Source organism: Anomaloglossus baeobatrachus, chromosome 2 (genome assembly GCF_048569485.1).
Source record: "Anomaloglossus baeobatrachus isolate aAnoBae1 chromosome 2, aAnoBae1.hap1, whole genome shotgun sequence".
Lineage (NCBI taxonomy): Eukaryota > Metazoa > Chordata > Amphibia > Anura > Aromobatidae > Anomaloglossus > Anomaloglossus baeobatrachus.
Window position 1 is genome coordinate 331,906,069 of NC_134354.1, and position 19,649 is coordinate 331,925,717.

Genomic DNA, 19,649 nt, shown 5'->3' on the forward strand with positions numbered 1-19,649 from the left:
GTAATCATCAAGAGACGGGTGGACAAACAAAAACCAACAAATTCTGGCAAAATGCAAGCATTGCTTATGCAAGAATGGACAGCTATCAGTCAGGATTTGGTCCAGAAGTTGATTGAGAGCATGCCAGGGAGAATTGCAGAGGTCCAGAAGAATGGTCAACACTGAAAATATTGACTTGCTGCATTAACTCATTCTAACTGTCAATATAACCTTTTGGTACTCATAATATGATTGTAATTATATTTCTGTATATGATGTAAACATCAGACAAACAATTAAAAACCAGAGGGCAACAGATCATGTGAAAATATTATTTTGGTGTCATTCTCAAAACTTTTGGCCATGACTGTACAGCGTTATATAGGAGTAAAAAGGAGGATGGGAAGATTCACCAAAAAGTAACCAATCACACCAAAGCCATCCATATAAAACTGCCAGAAATAAACCGTGCTGTTTGGTTACTTTCCATTAATCAGGCTCATGCTACTTGCAGGAGAGCACTTCTGTGCTCCCACCACTATATAAGACGGGGTATTTACGGCACCAATATAAATCCAGTACTAAAAATGGCCGATAACCTTGCAAAGTGCTGCCAAAATGACGTTTATTTGTCCCATAAGGCTATGTGCGCACAGTGCATTGTTGCTCAGAAAACTGCATGACTTTGCTTCTCCAGCAAAGTGAGATTTCATTTTTGCTGTCTGCACACAGTGGGGTTTTGTTAGCTGCGTTTTTGTGGTGCCCACAAAAACGCAGCATGTCAATTATTTTTGCGTTTTTCACTGCGTTTTCCACCCATTGAGTTCATCGAGATGTTCAAAAACGCAATGAAAACCGCAAACTGCAAATATAGCTGCGTTTTAGTGCGTTTCTATGACTAAAAACACAGCTATAAACACAAGGGGTAGGTAGTAAAGTGACATATACAGGAAGAGGAATCCTTCTCCTGGTAAACACCGAAGCGTGAATCCTCCCGATACTTCCACCTCCCGCGCGGCACCGTGGGCGGGAGGTGGAAGCAGCTGCGAAATCAAAAGTGAACAGTAAAAAAAAAAATACGTAATACTCACCTGTCTGCAGACTCCCAGTGCCATGTCCGCTCCCAGCTCCTCTTCCCGATACCGCCACCCCCGCTCCGGCTGTGTGCAGACTTCCTGGACACGTCAGATGGCTGCAGGACCTGGCGGTGATCACCTGACGCATCAGCAGATTGTAAGTCTCGCGGTGACGCCGGCTGGCCTAAACTATCAGCTGATGCCGTCAGGAGACTTCATCAGCTGATTACCGGCAGCTCCTGGAGCAATCGGACAGGAGTCAGCAAGGATGTGTGTATTATTTTTTTTTTTGCACTGATGCATCAGCTGATTGTATAAAAGCTGTTTATACAATTAGCTGCTGTGTCATGTGATTCCGGCTCTTGAATCTGACAAATCATCTGATCGCTTTGCCTTCCATCAAACCGATCAGATGATATTGGATCCGGATTGGACGGCGCGGGACCCTTGACCCAGGATTACTGCGGAGGGGGGTTCTTTATTTCAATAAAGATGGAGTCACTAATTGAGTTGTTTTATTTCTAATAAAAATATTTTTCTGTGTTTTTTTTTTATCTTTACTAGAAATTCACGGTGGCCATGTCTAATATTGGTGTGACACCATGAATTTCGGGCTTAGGGCCAGCAAAAAAAACCTACAGCATACAGTCCTTGATGGAGGATGCTGAGCCTTGTAGTTCTGCAGCTACTGTCTGCTCTCTTGCATACACTATTGGATGGAGTATGCTGAGCCTTGTAGTTCTGCTCCCCCTGCCTCTCCCTCCAGCATAGTCCTGGATGGAGCATGCTGAGCCTTGTAGTTCTGCAGCTGTCTGCTCTTCTGCATACATTAGTGGAGAATGAAGAACATATTGAAGAAGGAAATTACATCAGACCTTTTTTTTTTCTCAACAATCTTTAATGGCATTGTTCACTGATAAAAAAAACCACATGAAACGCAGTGAGCAAAAACACAAAAATCCGGTAAAACCGCATGCATTTTTTCCGCGGGTGCGTTTGTTGCAGCAAAAACACAGCGTCAAAAAAAAAAAACAGTGTGTGAACTTACCCTAAGAGCTAGGGTACATCTAGGAATGGAGTGAGTTAGTGATGTGTCGATCGTGAACCAAAGTGAGCCACTAAAATCGCTAAACGCCTCTTTTCGCCGCTGAAACCCCGCCCACTCTGCGATCTAATTGTGTCCTTGTAAGTGGGTGGAGTTTAGCCACGGGTGGGCGTGGTTTCAGCGGCGTCACTATAATCTTAAATATGTGTTCACCTGGGGTGAACACATATTTAATAAGGAGCAGAGAACGATCCGAATGAGCCGCCTCTTTTTGGTGAGCAGAGCCATGGGAACCGGATCACCCAAAAAAGCCAGACTGCCCATCACTAGAGTGAGTGCCACTACAGCAATACCGGCTACACATAGTCCACAGCTCCGGTCTTCCTGTGGGTGTGTCCTCTGCCATGTTCTGAAGCCCAGCCGCCTCACTGACCGTGTCACATAGCCGCCTCACACAGCCACCTCACTGACCATGCTACACAGCCGCCTCACTGACCGTGTCACACAGCCGCCTCACTGACCGTGTCACACAGCCGCCTCACTGACCGCACAGCCACCTCATTGACCGCCCCACGGACGCCCCACAGACAGTGTCACAAAGCTGCCTCACTGACCGCACAGCCGCCTCACTGACCGCACAGCCACCTCACTGACCGTGTCACATAGCCGGCTCACAGACCGCACAGCCACCCCACACAGCCACCTCACTGACCGCCCCACAGACAGTGTCACATAGCCGCCTCACTGACAGCACAGCCGCCCCACAGACCGCACAGCCGCCCCACAGACCGTGTCGCACAGCCACCTCACTGACCGCACAGCCGCTACACTGACCGCACAGCCGCTACACTGACCGCACAGCCGCTACACTGACCGCACAGCCGCTACACTGACAGTGTCACACAGCCGCCTCACAGATGGCACAGCTGACCACACAGCCGCCTCACAAACCGTGTCACACAGCCGCCTCACAGATAGCACAGCCGCCCCACACAGCCACCTCACTGACCGCACAGCCGCCCCCACAGACCATATCACATAGCCACCGCACAGCCGCCCCACAGCCACCTCACTGACCGTGTCACATAGCCGGCTCACTGACCGCACAGCCGCCCGCACATACCGTGTCACATAGCCGCCCCACAGCCACCTCACTGACCGTGTCACATAGCCGGCTCACTGACCGCACAGCCGCCCGCACAGACCGTGTCACATAGCCGCCGCACAGCCGCCCCCACAGACCGTGTCACATAGCCGGCTCACTGACCGCACAGGCGCTTCACAGACCGTGTCACACAACAGTCTGGCGGCCATTTGACTCACTCGCGCTCGCTTCCGGACTGTATAAAATGTCGTACGTCACGTGTTGCGCGGCGTCTCTGTGAAGCGGTCACATGGTGTGGTAGGCGGGGCCCTCGCCTGCTGAGGCAGAGACGCAAGGCACGTAGACGGCGGCCGGTGAGCTCGACGTCTGTTGCACTGTGGGTGTTGTAGTTCTCTTGGCTTCTGATTGTATTACAGGTGAGCGCACTGTGTGGCTTTATTTTCCTTTCACATTCATGGCAGCGACTAGTGTATTTGTGCGAAGTCTCACTCGTGTTATTTATGTCTCAGAATAAGCTGAAGTAATGGAGGCTCCCCCAGTGACCACCATGCCTGTATCAGGAGGAACCATTAACATGATGGAGTACTTGCTGCAAGGTAGGTTACAGAAAAGCATAAGAGTACAAAGCCTCACTAATGTGCCCTACATACACGTGAGGATGATGCTAAGACTGACCGCGCGCACTAGATACACGTGAGGATGATGCTAAGACTGACCGCGCGCACTAGATACATGTGAGGATGACGCTGGGACTGGCCGCACGCACTAGATACATGTGAGGATGACGCTGGGACTGGCCGCGCGCACTAGATACATGTGAGGATGACGCTGGGACTGGCCGCGCGCACTAGATACATGTGAGGATGGCGCTGGGACTGGCCGCGCGCACTAGATACATGTGAGGATGATGCTGGGACTGGCCGCGCGCACTAGATACATGTGAGGATGACGCTGGGACTGGCCGCGCGCACTAGATAGATGTGAGGATGACGCTGGGACTGGCCGCGCGCACTAGATACATGTGAGGATGACGCTGGGACTGGCCGCGCGCACTAGATACATGTGAGGATGACGCTGGGACTGGCCGCGCGCACTAGATACATGTGAGGATGACGCTGGGACTGGCCGCGCGCACTAGATACATGTGAGGATGACGCTGGGACTGGCCGCGCGCACTAGATACATGTGAGGATGACGCTGGGACTGGCCGCGCGCACTAGATACATGTGAGGATGACGCTGGGACTGGCCGCGCGCACTAGATAGATGTGAGGATGACGCTGGGACTGGCCGCGCGCACTAGATACATGTGAGGATGACGCTGGGACTGGCCGCGCGCACTAGATACATGTGAGGATGACGCTGGGACTGGCCGCGCGCACTAGATACATGTGAGGATGACGCTGGGACTGGCCGCGCGCACTAGATACATGTGAGGATGACGCTGGGACTGGCCGCGCGCACTAGATACATGTGAGGATGACGCTGGGACTGGCCGCGCGCACTAGATACATGTGAGGATGACGCTGGGACTGACCGCGCGCACTAGATACATGTGAGGATGACGCAGGGAATATATGAAAACTAAACTGCATCAATGCTTCATAGAATATACTCAGAAAAATGAAGATTCTGTGTGCACAAATTGGCCAATTCTTGTATGCCCATAAACCACGGCAAAGGCTAGTTTCACACTTGCGTTGGACGGGATCTGTAGCATTGCGTTGTGTGACGCATGCAACGGATGCGTTGCATATAGTGGCACAACGCATGCTACAGATCGTACAAAATAATGCAATCCGTTGTAGGTTTTTTTTCCTTGACTTTACACATCTGAGCATGCGCAGTTGTGTAAAGACAGCTGCGTTAACGGAATCCGTCAAATGACGCATTCTAACGGAATCCGCCACCATAGGCGTCCATTATAAAAAAACAACGGACTTCTAACGGATTCCTGCAGGTTGCATTTTTTTGACACTCCGCCAAGCGCAGAAAAACATTACATGCTGCATTCCATTCGCCCGACGCAGCGTCAAAATAACGACGCTGCGTCGTCCAGCGGATGCAACGCAGACACTTGCGTTACAGTGCGTCGTCCATACAAGTCTATGGAGAATAGCGCAGTGCGTTAACGGACTGCGCTATTCTCCATAGTGACGGAATGCGCTGAACGCAAGTGTGAAAGTAGCCAAAGTGACCTTTCTTTGTTGGGCCCCTATACTAGCATCATGCCTCTCCTGGAGTAAAAGTCTATAAATATATGGGCAGATAGGTTCTGTCACTAATTAAAACCATGCTGTGGCAGATGGGCGGAGAGCACAGGTGGAATAAGAGGCTGTCTACGCCTCCAATATATAATGCACATGTTATGTTTTGCATATGTCTTGGCACTTAGGCTATGTGCCCACGCTGCGGAAAATGCGCGGATTTTGCCGCGGGTTTCTCGCGGAAAAGCCGTGGATTTCCCGAAAATCTGCAGCTCAGGCACTTCCCAGCCATTTCTATGGCATTTTGGAAATGCTGTGCCCACGCTGCGGATTTTTCCGCAGCGGATTTCGTGCGGATTTTGATCGGGAAAAATCTGCAACATGTCAATTATTGTTGCAGATTTTCATCCGGATTTTGGCTTTAAAATTGGGAAAAAAAAATCCGCACCAAAATCCGTGGCAATTCCGCTGTAAATCCGCGGCAAATCCGCACCTTTGAAAAGGTGCGTATTTTGCGGGAAAGCTGTGGATTTTGATGCAGAAAAATCCGCAGCTACATTCTCCCGTGGACACATAGCGTTAGAGTGCTGCTGTATTCTTTTGTGTAGTTATAGCAGTTCGTACCTATTCACATTTGCTATGTTTTATTTGGAGATGTCGTTTTTGTGGATTTTGCAGTGTATACTAGAGGTGTAGACAGACTCCTATTCTGACTGCTCTCTGCCCATCAGCCACAGGCTGCTTTTAATTGGTGCCAGATCCTATCTGCCCATTTGTTTGTAGACTTTTAGTCCAGGAGAGGCATGACACTAGTATAGCATCCCATCATACAAAGGTCACCTTGCCTCTGTTGATGGGCTTACAAGAATTGGCCAATTTTTTAGGGGGGCGTGTCCTGACATGGAAGCGTGAGGACGCTGGATCCCAGAGCTCCTGCGCCCACAGCCTAATACTATTATATTCTGCAGCCCCCACTTACCCAGGATGGCCCCCAAGAAGAAACCGGGGGTAGCGCCCGCTTCTGCCTCCCCGGTGACGAGTCAGAGACCCCAGGGGAGCCTCACAAGGTTCCTGACGGCGCCGGGCTCTGAACCTCCGCAGGCGGTCCGGAGCAAGATGGCGCCGGCGGGCGCGTGGCGTCCTCCAGCTGGGGATTCCCCAGGAGCCGCTCGGCGTTCTCCCACAGCCTGTGCAGCAGTGCAGGGGATCAGCGGTGCAGAGAATCGGAGGACAGAGGCGGCGGTGGCACTGGACGGAGCGGGCCCAGGTACAGAGGACTGGAGGAGGGGGGAGGCTGCTCAGCCTGCCTCGCAGCACGCTGCTGTGGATAGTGAGGGGGCCCTGGGGGGATCACCAGACCCGGGGATACCAGCCATGCTCTGCACACAGGGGACCCCCCCGCTCACGGGGCACACGGAACCTCAGGCTACACTAAACAACATGCATGCTGGCCCCCCACAGGGGGACATACAAGCCCTGAGAGAGCTTATTTTGGCCCTCCCCAGCAAGAAAGATTTGGAGGACGTTGTAGCTAGACTTGAATCCTCCCAGCAGATGGCGCTGTCTGCCTTGAGGGAGGAAATGGTGGTACTGGAGGACAGAATTGAGGCCACAGAGCAGGCTCAGGAGTCCCTGGAGAGCAGAATGGAGAGGATTGAGAGAGACTGTGAGTCATCCAATGCCCGCATCAGAGACCTTGCCCTGCTCTTGGATGATCAAGAGAACAGGGGCAGAAGAAATAATATCAGGCTAAAGGGTATACCGGAGGACTGGCCCCAGGAACTCCTGCGTACTAAAGTCTTAAACATCTTCAACCGGGTCACTGATCGCCCCTTGGAGGCTACCTACCTCTTTGACAGAATTCACAGAGTCGCAAGGTCGGGCCCTAGATCAGTCCCCTCCTCTAGAGATGTACTATGTCGTTTGCACTATTATGGAGACAGAGAGAGGATCCTACAGGGAGCTTGGTCATATGGACCGGTGGAGATGGATGGGGCCATGGTGAAGTTATTTCCTGATGTCTCCAGCCGCACACTATATATGAGACGCCTGCTTCATCCTCTCCTGCTTGGCATCAAAGAAGCAAACGCCTCATACAGATGGGGCCATCCCTTCCATTTGATAGTACGCAAGGGGGACTCTGTGTTTTTGCTGAGGAGGCACTCAGAGCTTCCTAATCTTTTTGCCTTCCTGGGAATACCAGACTGCTCAATTCCGGACTGGTTGGAGTGGGAACCCCAGGCACCCCCGGGGTTGCGGAGGAGGAAGGGAGGCAACCGCTCTGCTCAAAGCGGGGTCCCTTGAGGGACTTGGCACGTACCGGATGCTGCTGGGAGGAAGGAGTGGTCCAAGACGTGAGACGAAGGTGCTTTCAACGGGAGACGGAGTCAAAGAACGGGGAGCTGGGAGGCTCTCTTTCGTCTCTACGACTCCTAAGCAGGAGTCCTGGCCTTGGGCTAGTTTTCTCTGGACATAGAATTTTCAAAAACTTTAGACAATAAACTATTTCTATGGCAATGTCTAGTTTAGGTTCGGGGGTGGGGGGGGATGTTTTTCTTTACCGAGTTCATCCTGGGTGGTGGGGTGTGTGGGTGGTTAACCGGCTGACCCTTCCTCTCCGTCGGGGAGAGGGGTCATTTAGTGCTAATAAGAGGGGCGCGGGTATGCGCTCTGGTCGCATGTCAGTTCTTGTCCCTATCTTTTCCTTAGTAGTCCCTGGGCTGGTCCCTGGTTCTGCGAGCGGCAGTCCTGCTGCTTTTCCACTTTCTTGTTCTCTTCTCTGAACTTTTTGCCTTTCTCTCTTCCCCCTGCTAAAGGGTCTCAGCTACTTCCTACTTTTTCTACCCCTCCTCTCTTTTTACCAGCTTTCCCTCTTCTTTTTTTTTTTCTCTTCTCTCCTTCCCCCTTCCCCTCTTCTTTTTTTTGGTTTGCTCCTCTAGGGTCTCGCGACAGAGAATGGCGAAACAGAGGCAGGCCGATCTGCGGGTGGGCTCACTGAATGTCAAGGGCCTTCATAGCCCGGAGAAACGGTCTATCCTGCTGAACCTTCTTTGGAAAAACCGAATCCAGGTAGCCTTCCTACAAGAGACACATTACTGTGAAGCTAAACCTTACAGACTCTCGGACAGAAGGTACCCCATTGTGCACCACTCACCCTCCCCTGATCCTAGATCTAGGGGAACGAGCATCCTCATGTCCAGTACGCTCCCTTGGGAATTGTTAGACTCTCAGACAGACGACCTGGGTAGGCTTATGATGCTCAAGGGACGCATAGCTACTCAGTTATTCACATTCGTGGCAGTATACTTGCCAAATGCGGGCCAATGTCCCACCTTGTTGCGGTACCTTGAGAAGATAGAGGAATTCTCGGAGGGCACTCTGGTTCTCGGGGGTGACTTTAATGTAGTGTTGGAACCATTGAGAGACAGTTCAAAAGGGGTGTCCGGTATGCCACACATGACGCTGCGGCGGATGAGACGGGGACTACATGACCACCAACTGATAGACACTTGGCGATTGCTGCACCCATCAGACAAAGACTTTTCATTTTATTCTGCAGCGCACGACTGCTATTCTAGGTTGGACCTCTTTTTTATTAAACATGGGGACCTACACTCTCTGGTGGATGCTTCAATTGAGTGCATATCTTTCTCTGATCACGCGCTGATCACGGTCACTCTGTCCCTTGAATGTCCCATCGGGAGGCAGGGTCAGTGGATATTGAACACCTCGCTACTCAATGAGCCGGTGACAATGCAAGAAATAAGGGAGGCCCTGACTGAATATTTTGACTGTAGTGGGGGGGAGGGGATGTCCCCCAACATTGTGTGGGAAGCTCACAAATGTGTTGTGAGGGGATTATTCATTAAACATGGGGCCCGTCTGAAAAGAGAACGGGAAGCTGAGGTTACATCTCTCCTAGCAGACATAAGGGAGTTGGAAGCAGTGCACAAGGGGTCTCTGGGAGGGAACGTGGGTGTCAATCTGGCTAGGAAGAGGGAGGAACTCAGGTCCCTGTTATATCAAAAGGCCAAGGGAGTGCTAGCTAAGTGCAGGCGGCATTTCTATGAATATGGCAATAAAAGTGGCAGGACCCTGGCTAGGGCCCTCCGGATCCAGAGGGCGAGGGGCTATGTTCCTAGAGTGCACATTTCTGGTGACAGGTGGGCCACTCTTCCAAAAGACATAGCCTCCGCCTTTAAAGACTTTTACTCCTCTCTCTACTCAATAGATGGGGGGCGGTCGGAGAGGGCCAGGACGGAACTACGGCAGCGTATCCAGAAGTACATTTCAAACTCCGGTTTGAAACACCTTAAACCGGAGGATGCGGACGCCATGGAAAGACCCATTTCAGAGGAGGAGTACTGGGCTGCAATTAAAAATTCCCCCACTGGTAAGGCCCCTGGCCCAGATGGTTTCCCCCTGCTTTACTACAAAAAGATGGGCTCCATGCTGCTCCCCCCATTTCTCTCGGCCTTTAACAATATCTCACTCTCCGAAAAAGTCCACTTGCCGAGAGACTCTCTGGCCGCTAATATAGTAGTCATTCCTAAAGAGGGTAAAGACCCTACCTCTTGTTCTAGTTACCGACCCATCTCCCTCCTCAACACAGACTTGAAGCTCTTCACCAGAATATTATCAGAGAGACTCTCTCCATTGCTGGGGGGATTGTCCACCCTGACCAGGCTGGGTTCATGATGGGAAGGGAAGCGAGGGACAACACCACTAAGGCGCTGAATTTAATCCACAGGGCTAATTCGGAAGGGTTGCCCCTGATGCTCTTGTCGACCGACGCAGAAAAAGCGTTCGACAGAGTCAATTGGATATTCATGTAGGAGGTTCTGCGGGAGGTGGGGTTGGGGAGGATGATGCTCAGGTGGATATGCTCTCTGTATAGCAACCCCTCTGCCGCGGTCAGGGTGAACGGTCTCCTTTCAGATAGATTTTCCATTCTTAACGGCACAAGGCAGGGATGCCCCCTTTCACCCCTGATCTTTATCCTGACCCTGGAACCCCTGCTTAGCCGAATTAGAGGTAACATTGACATTTCTGGCCCTACAGTTGCGGGTTCCACCTACAAAATCGCGGCGTACGCGGACGATTTACTTTTCTTTATTACCAATCCTCGGGTCTCCCTGCCCAATTTACTGAGAGAGCTGGAAACATACTCCTCTCTTTCTAATTTTAGAATTAACATGTCAAAATCGGAGGCTATGAATGTATCTCTCCCCCAAGATCATGTTATTTCGCTTCAATTGGCGTTCGGGTTTAAGTGGGCTAATCACTCTCTGAGGTACCTGGGGGTCCAGCTGGCAGCGGATAACAGCCAACTATATAAGCTGAACTATCTTCCTCTCCTGCAGTCCATTAGAACAGACTGCGCAAACTGGGCGAGGGGTCTTTTCACATGGTTTGGGAGGTGTGCAATATTGAAGATGAACATATTACCACGACTACTTTACCTCTTCCAGGCCCTGCCAATTAAGATCCCGAGCTCTTTTTTCAAGGAATTGGCCTCACTATATACCAAATTTATCTGGGCGAATAAGCCGGCGAGACTTTCCCGTTCCCTATTGTGCAGACCTAAGCGTAGGGGAGGGCTGGGAATACCTGATATGAAAAAATATTACTGGGCCACACATATGGTTAGGGTTCTGGACTGGTGCCGTCACTCTAGGATGAAACCATGGGTCGCCCTGGAACAGAGTTTCTCGGAGGTGCATTTACCGGCCATGCCTTGGGTCGGGAGTTTTTCCCCGGCCTCTCTGAGATCTCACCCCACCATTGGCGCTACTCTGGAATGCTGTTCGAGGGGAGAGGTTCGGCGCCTCCTCCTGCCGTTGCCTTCCCCCATGTCACCAATTATAGGAGATCCGGATTTCCGTCCTGGCCTCTCGGACCCAGTTTTTCGGAGTTGGGTACAGGGGGGCAGATTCAGAGCTTACCAGATGGGAGAGGAGGGTGACTGGCTATCTCTTTCGGATATATGTGGTCTCCTGCCTCCGGACCCCCTGGGGAGATGGAGGGCCATGCAGTTGAGGCATTTCTTGAGCTCCCTTCCCTGCTTCGCCCGGTATGCTGGGCCTCTCACAAGATTCGAAAAATTGTGCTTGGGAGAGGGGGCCCTGCGGCACTCACTTTCCCTGGCATACAATTTGCTATCAGACCCGGGAGATTTGCCCACCCCGGTTTATTTGCGGCAGTGGGAAAGGGACCTTGGGACGGCCCTATCAGACACGCAACGAAACAACGTCCTAATGATGGCACATAAAACTTCGATCAGTTCCAGAATGTTGGAGGCCAACTTCAAACTGTTGACTAGGTGGTATAGAGTCCCGACCAGACTTCATAGGATATTCCCCTCAGTCGATCCCGTTTGCTGGAGGTGTGGCTCGGGGGAGGGTGATTACGTGCACATCTTTTGGTCTTGCCCTTCCTTGCAGCGGTTTTGGTCAGGAGTGAGGGAGGTAATTAGACTGGTGACCGGCACGGCTGAGACACTGGGTCCGCAACTGTTTATTTTACAGCTTTCGGAACTCCCGGCTCATAGATACAAGCGTTCTTTGCTTAGATTTCTGGTAATGGCCGCCAGGTCGTGCATCCCGCTGGGCTGGAAGTCCTCTACCCCCCCCACATTGGCACAGTGGGTTTCAAGGGTTAATGACCTAAGGCACATGGAGGACCTGACATCCTCTCTCAATGACAGTCAGGAAGGTTTTCGTAGGACCTGGTTCCCATGGTTGGAGTTCACTTACTCGGCGGATTACGCCAGATTACTCGCTGCTCCACGGCTGCTGTGAGGCTCTGGAGGAGCACTCTCCCCCCCCCTCCTCCCCCCTTTTTTTTTTTTTTTTTTTTTTTTTTTTCTTCTTCTCTTCTCTTTCTCCTCTCTTCTCTCGCTTTCCCTTCCTCTCATTTCTTTGTCCCCTATCTTCTCCTATTCTCCCCTCCCCTGCATTCCCCTTTCTTCCTCTTTCTCTTATCCTGTTCTAAATTCTTTTGGGCTTTGCTTTCTCTTTCTATGTATGTTCTGTATTCTACCCTTGTTGGGTTGGTTCATAAAAGGATTAAACTGGGCCTGACTCGAGCAGTTGCAGTAACTGGATATGTACAGGGGAGAGGAAGAGTGGGCTACATGTCAATGTTAAATATTTGAAATCTGTTATTCTGCTCTTTGTGGCGCAGTTGTTATTTTGTATGTTCTCGAGTCGGTCTTTAAAATAAAGAATTTAAAAAAAAAAAAAAAAAAGAATTGGCCAATTTTTGTGAAAAGAACCTTCATTTTTCAAAGTACATTCTATATAGCATTAATGTAGTTGAAATTTGATATATTTGATGATTAAATATGTCTTGGCGCTTTGACTACTGCTGTATCCTTTTGTGTCTTACTAACACCAGGTCAGATTACCAATGTACTAGCAGGATTCAGCAGGACCCCCATGATAACATAGCGGGGGCAGCACAGGTGGAGAAGTTGGCTGCTAGTATTGGGCATGCACACAGATGAGGGTTGCATAGGGTGCCAGTTACGCATGTACGTGTTCTGCAGTGTCTAGCTCACAGCCTATTGATTACACCCATACAATTAGATCAGGCGGGCTGTCCAGCATTATATAAGTGCACCCCACAGGGCAGACACCCCAATTCACTCAACAATATTTTTTGCAGGATGCAGCCAGGGCCTTTAGTGTTGGTTGGGTGAATTGGGGTGTGTGCCCTGTGGGGTGCACTTATATAGTGCTGGCAGCCCACCTGACTTAGTATGGGCATCATCAGTAGGCTGAAAGCCAGACACTGCATCACACGTACCTGCGTGACTGGCGCCCTATACAAAGTTCTTCTCCGTGCATGTTTAATAGAAGCTACCACCATGAAAGGTTATGCTGAGAGTGGTTGTTTCTTCTGCATCGGTGTTACCCCAACCTTTATCATAGGGGGGCCGGCAGCATCCTGTTACTGCATTGGTAATCTGGTGCTGGTTATGGCCATTTCCTTTCTAACTGAGGCATGAACCTGCACAATGTAGTGTTCTAAAGCAATATGTTTGGCCTGCTGGTAATGAAGCATGTTTTTTTTTTTTTATGATGGCTGCATTCACAGGAACATAATTTATTTTTTTCCAGTGTGCACACTGACACAAGTGGCTCACTAACTAATGTAAATCAATATGCTTGTATACATGAGCATTCTTGACTGGCGGCCTGTGTGGAGAAAATTGCAGTGTGCACTAGTCTCATCTGGTTGCAGACCAGACACTACTGATGTTAATTGTGCCGAATGGTTCATAGCTTAAGTGGCGGTCTACAGCGAGGACGAGCACACAGAGCTGCACACAGAGCTGCACACAGAGCTGCACACAGAGCTGCACTTGGATGCAGCCATGTTACTAGTAGAGCAATCCATCTATAAAGTTCTATTCGCAAATGCAGTGGACTGATACAGCTCTTTCAGCTCTAATGCCGGTCTCCATATTTCCCTGCCCAAGTCTGGTGTTCTGTCTGCGACTGACAGGTTGCTCTTCAGTCTTCTTGCACAAGAGTCCACACAGGCACATAATGATTGGCCATGGCCATCTCAACAGAGAAGGCAGCGCATGTGCAGATCATTACGTCTGCTTCTGAAACGTCATCAGGTGCTTGCGCCCAACCAGATGAAATAACCTCGAAGAGTTATTCAGTTCCTGTGCAGTTTCATCCTGGGGAAGAGAGAAGAGTAACCTGTAAGTCAAAGACTGAAGGCCGATGGCTGGCGGTGAAATAATGAGTCAGGTGTGAGAGCTGGAAGCCTTTACCAACAGGCCTTTAGTCTTAATTTCCTGCTGATAGGTTCCATTAAGCTCTCTTTACACTATGATCTGGTCATGCAGCCATGCAGTGTTGCATCTGATCCTGTCACAATCTGGTTAACTTATGTTATGTCACATATTTGTCAGAGCTCCTTAATTATTGAAGGGAAATGTAGCTCTGCAAACTACAGTATTCTTTTCATTCAAAATCCCAAAACCCTGTCAGATCATAATGTGAATAGAACCAGTTAAGTTTCTCTATTACTGCTTATGTTATTTGATTTTTTTAAAGTCATCCTTCAGTTTTTCTCTTCAGGCAGTATACTAGACCAAGGATTAGAAAGCCTCCTTCACCGCTTACGTGGACTATGTGACAACATGGAGCCAGAGACCTTTGCGGATCATGAAAGTGTATATTTGCTAAAAGGCCAGCAAGCCAGCCCCTTTGTACTTCGTGCCCGTCGCACACTTGACCGCCCAGGAGCACCATGGCACCTTCGGTATCTTGGCCAACCAGAGGCTGGAGACAGAAGCAGACACACATTAGTTAGGAACTGTGTTGACATTTCTACATCAGAAGTGTTACCTGAATTTCTTCAAGAGATGGGCTTTCGAATGGACCATGAATTTATAGCAAGAGGACACTTGTTTCGCAAGGGAGTTATGAAAATTGCAGTCTACAAAGTGTTTCGAGTTTTGGTGGCAGGAACATCTGAAGGTGCTGAGCCACTGTCACTTTCATATTTGGTGGAGCTCAGCGTAGTGGCACCTGCTGGCCAGGACAGTGTCTCTGATGAAGTCAGGAGTTTCGCCGAACAGCTTAGACCATTGGTGCAGCTGGAAAAAATAGATCCAAAACGTCTCATGTGAAAGTTGCTTTTGTTCTGTTTAAGGCTGTATCCACAAGGTGTTTTACCCTACGTTCATGTGGACTTAAGTCCGAACCCCAGCAAAATGAGATTTTGGCATATGCACTGACAGGGCCATTGACAGTAATGATGCAGGCGAAGTCAAGGTGAGCTCTGCCGCACATCATTTTTATTCATATGTCTATTGGAGGCAGGCACTAAGAACTAGTACACTAAAGGGTGCTTTACACGCTGCGACATCGCTAGCGATTGCTAGCGATGTCGAGCGCGATAACACCTGCCCCTGTCGTACGTGTGACATTTGGTGATCGCTGCCGTAGCGAACATTGTTGCTACGGCAGCGTCACACGCACATACCTTGTTTGCGACGTCGCTGTGACCGCCGAACAATCCCTCCTTCAAGGGGGAGGTGCATTCGGCGTCATAGCGACGTCACTAAGCGGCCGGCCAATAGAAGCGAAGGGGCGGAGATGAGCGGGACGTAACATCCCGCCCACCTCCTTCCTTCCGCATTGCCGGTGGACGCCGGAGGTAAGGAGATGTTTGTCGCTCCCGCGGTGTCATACATAGCGATGTGTGATGCCGCAGGAACAAGGAACAACATCGCTACGTAGGAGACAACGATTTTTGGTGTTTGGACGACCTCTCAAAACCAACGTTTTTTGTCTCTTTTGCGATTGTTTAAGGTCGCTCGTACGTGTTACACGCTGCAATGCTGCTAACGACGCCGGATGTGCGTCACAAACACCGTGACCCCGACGATAAATCGTTAGCGATATTGCAGCGTGTAAAGCCCCCTTAAGTATTGCTGCCAGCTTCAACTAGACTTATATAGTGGAAAATGATGTATGACAAAGCACACTGTTAAGGCCCTGTCACACACAGAGATAAATCTTTGGCAGATCTGTGGTTGCAGTGAAATTGTGGACAATCAGTGCCAGGTTTGTGGCTGTGTACAAATGGAACAATATGTCCATGATTTCACTGCAACCACAGATCTGCCAAAGATTTATCTCTGTGTGTGACGGGACCTGCTTCATTACTGTCAATAGCCCTGTCAGCGCATCATGCCATATGCCTATTCTAGGCTGGCACCAGGACATAGCAAGGGTGAAACATGCCATGATCCGTGCCTTACAAAAACATAAGGGAGCTACAGTCACACAGTGATTCTTTATTGCTAGCATTTGTCACTAATTGACGTTTGGCCACATTTGTAACTCCTACACAAATGGATAGAGCTGCGAATGCATGGCCATCTCTTCATGCTAAGTCATGTGACAACCATGGTTCCCAAGATAAATCTGGATTCCAGAGTTGGGACCCTCCTCTATTAGATATTTGACATATCCTGTGGGTAGACTATTAATGTATGAGATGAGACAACACCTTTAGGCACAGAAGAGTAGACGTTATTTTCAATTAGCAAGTATTTCTTTGCTGTAACATTTTTCATTCTTTTTGGATCTTTATTCTATTGTATAGAAACCTTTTATTAAAGCTGTATTTTGTAGATCATTTATATGTTTACTTTTCTCATGGAAGATTCATGAAGATGTGAACCCTATTCAATGGGTTCCCTTAAGATGAGCTGATTGCAGGTAGTTTCTGCTGTTAGTAATCCTGTTTACAGCTAATATCAATAAGTGATAATTTATTTCAGAAAGTGGTAAAATATTCTGCAGTAGTTCACAATTCAGCAAGTACGAGAACAGATAAAATCGGCTATTACAGTGTCATATTAATAATTCAGACAAAAGGATTGAGAGCCTCATTCCCAAGAGCTTACAAGAATTGCAGCTGATCCTTGGTAAGTGCCTATTTTTCCTCCAAATTCTCTCTCCAGTAAAGGAGACAAACTCTAGCACAGCGCCACCTATTGGAAGTAGCGATCCTAAAAGTCACAAGTGGATTTTTAACAATCCTTTGCAATATGACTCAGGATATATAAGCCAGATCAGAATGCCAATTTGCAAACACGGTGTTTCGGGGTGCTTGCCCCTCGTCAGTGCAAAGTATGGGGGTGTCTGATCTGGCTCATGAGAAAGCTATGTGGGGACCACGGGGGAACACTATTCTCCTTAAGGAGACTTTGCAAGCCAGTCTGGCTGCCAAGTAAGGGGACTTATAGCTGCCATGCCACTCTAAGGGTATGTGCGCACTAGACGTTTTTTTCACGCTGCGTTTTTATGTGCGTTTTTGTCTAAAAAAACGCACCCGCGGCTAAAAAACGCGGCAAAAACGCATGCGTTTTTGCTGCGATTTGGTGCGTTTTTTGCTGCGTTTTTACTCACTGCGTTTTTAATCAGTGCACAATGCCATTAAAGATTGTTGATGAAAAAAAAAAAAAAAAAGGTCTGATGTCATTTCCTTCAAAATGTTCATTGTATGCAGGAGAGCAGACAGCTGCAGAACTAGTGTATGCAGGAGAGCAGACAGCAGCTGCAGAACTACAAGTCTCAGCATCCTCCATTCACTAGTGTATGCAGGAGAGCAGACAGCAGCTGCAGAACCACAAAGCTCAGCATCCTCCATCCAGGACTGTATGCAGTTTTTTGCCCAAAAAGAAAAAAAAATGACATGGGCTTCGCCATATTTTTGTATGCTAGCCGGGTACAGCAGGCAGGTACGGGCTGCCCCCAACCCCCAGCTGCCTATTTGTACCCGGCTGGGAACCAAAAATATAGAGAAGCCCTTTTTTTTAATTATTTCATGAAATAATTAAAAAAAAAAATGACGTTGGCTTCGCCTAATTTTTGAGTCCAGCCGGGTACAACTAGGCAGCTGGGGATTGGAATCCACAGTGCAGGGTGCCCATGCTTTCTGGGCACCCCCACTGCGAATTGCAGTCCGCAGCCACCCCAGAAAATGGCGCTTTCATAGAAGCGCCATCTTCTGGCGCTGTATCCAACTCTTCTAGCTGCCCTGGTGACGGGTGGCTAGCTAGGTAATAATGGAGTTAGGGCTAGCTGTATATTATCAGCTAGCCCTAAGCCCGAAATTCATGGTGTCACGCCAATATTAGACATGGCCACCATGAATTTCTAGTAATGATAAAAAACCCACAACACACAGAAAAATATTTTTATTAGAAATAAAACACAACACAATTAGTGACTCCATCTTTATTGAAATAAACCCCCCTCCGCAGTAATCCTGGGTCAGGGTCCCGCGCCGTCCAATCAGGATCCAATATCATCTGATCGGTTTGCTGGAAGGCAAAGCGATCAGATGATGTGTCAGGATCAAGTGCCTGAATCCCATCACACATCAGCTGATTGTATAAAAGCCTGTTATACAATCAGCTGATGCATCAGTAGAAAAAAAAAAAAAAAAAATACTCACTTATGTGCTGTGCTGATTACCGGCAGCTCCTGGAGCGATCGATCGGACAGGAGTCTGATCCCGTCCGATCGCTGCAGCAGCTGCCGGTGATCAGCTGATGAAGTCCCCTGACGGCAGGATCAGCTGATAGCCGGCCGAGCGTGAAGAAGCCGGCGAGACTACGATCAGCTGATGCGTCAGGTGACTGCATCAGGTGATCAGCGCCAGGTCCTGCAAGCAAGGTCCTGCCCCGGGGAGACTGCACACAGCCAGAGCGGCGGGACCGGGAGGAGCTGGGAGCGGGCATGGCACCGGGACCCTGCGGACAGGTGAGTATATATGACTTTTTTTTTTTTTCTACTGTTCACTTTGGTTTTCGCCGCTGCCTCCACCTCCCGCCCAGACATGGCGCCGCACGGAGCTGACATGCACAGGACGGGAGGTGGACGCAGCGGTGACGGTACCGGGAGGATTCCTGCTTCTGTGTTTACCAACAGAAGGAATCCTCTTCCTGTACACGTCACTGTAGTGCCCACCCCTTGCGTTTATAGCTGCGTTTTTAGTCATAGAAACGCGGCTATATGCGTTTTTCATTACGTTTTTAACATCTCATTGAATTCAATGAGTGAAAAACGCAGTGGAAAACGCAGAAATAATTGACATGCTGCGTTTTTGTGGTCACCACAAAAACGCAGCTAAAAAAAAACGCTGTGTGAGGACAGCACTTCTGAAAACCCATTGACATTGCTGGGGAAGCAATGTCATTGCGTTTTCAGCACAAAAACGCGGTAAAAAACGCCGCTAAAAACGCGGCAAAAACGCCTAGTGCGCACAAGGCCTAAGAAATATTCAAATTGTCTCTCCAGTAAAGGAGACAAACTCTAGCACAGCGCCACCTATTGGAAGTAGCGATCCTAAAAGTCACAAGTGGATTTTTAACAATCCTTTGCAATATGACTCAGGATATATAAGAATCCCAATTTGCAGACACGGTGTTTCGGGGTGCTTGCCCCTCGTCAGTGCAATTTCAATTTCAGTATTTTTCCTCCAGGAACCTGTAAATCTGTGGATGGTCAGTAATTTTAGGGCACATAAAGAAAGCAAGCAGCACTGAAAGACCAGAAAGGATCATTTGTAGGTGCAAGCAACCAAGAGATTTTATTGCTTCTCCAAAAAACCCATGGGTGATTAAGTAGGTCACTTCTCATTGATAGTGATAACTACTTTAATTATTTTTTCATTGATTTTAGTGGATATTTG

General features: G+C 49.2%; 1 protein-coding gene across 1 annotated transcript; it reads left to right on the top strand.

The window, feature by feature from the left end:
• Positions 1-3,502: 3,502 nt before the first annotated feature.
• On the top strand, positions 3,503-16,578 carry MED18 (mediator complex subunit 18). The gene is made up of 3 exons (XM_075335925.1): positions 3,503-3,621; positions 3,715-3,801; positions 14,513-16,578. Exons 2-3 carry the CDS (start codon positions 3,729-3,731, stop codon positions 15,064-15,066), a joined length of 627 nt encoding a protein of 208 aa, XP_075192040.1. The 5' UTR covers positions 3,503-3,621; positions 3,715-3,728; the 3' UTR covers positions 15,067-16,578.
• The last annotated feature ends 3,071 nt before the right edge of the window (positions 16,579-19,649 follow it).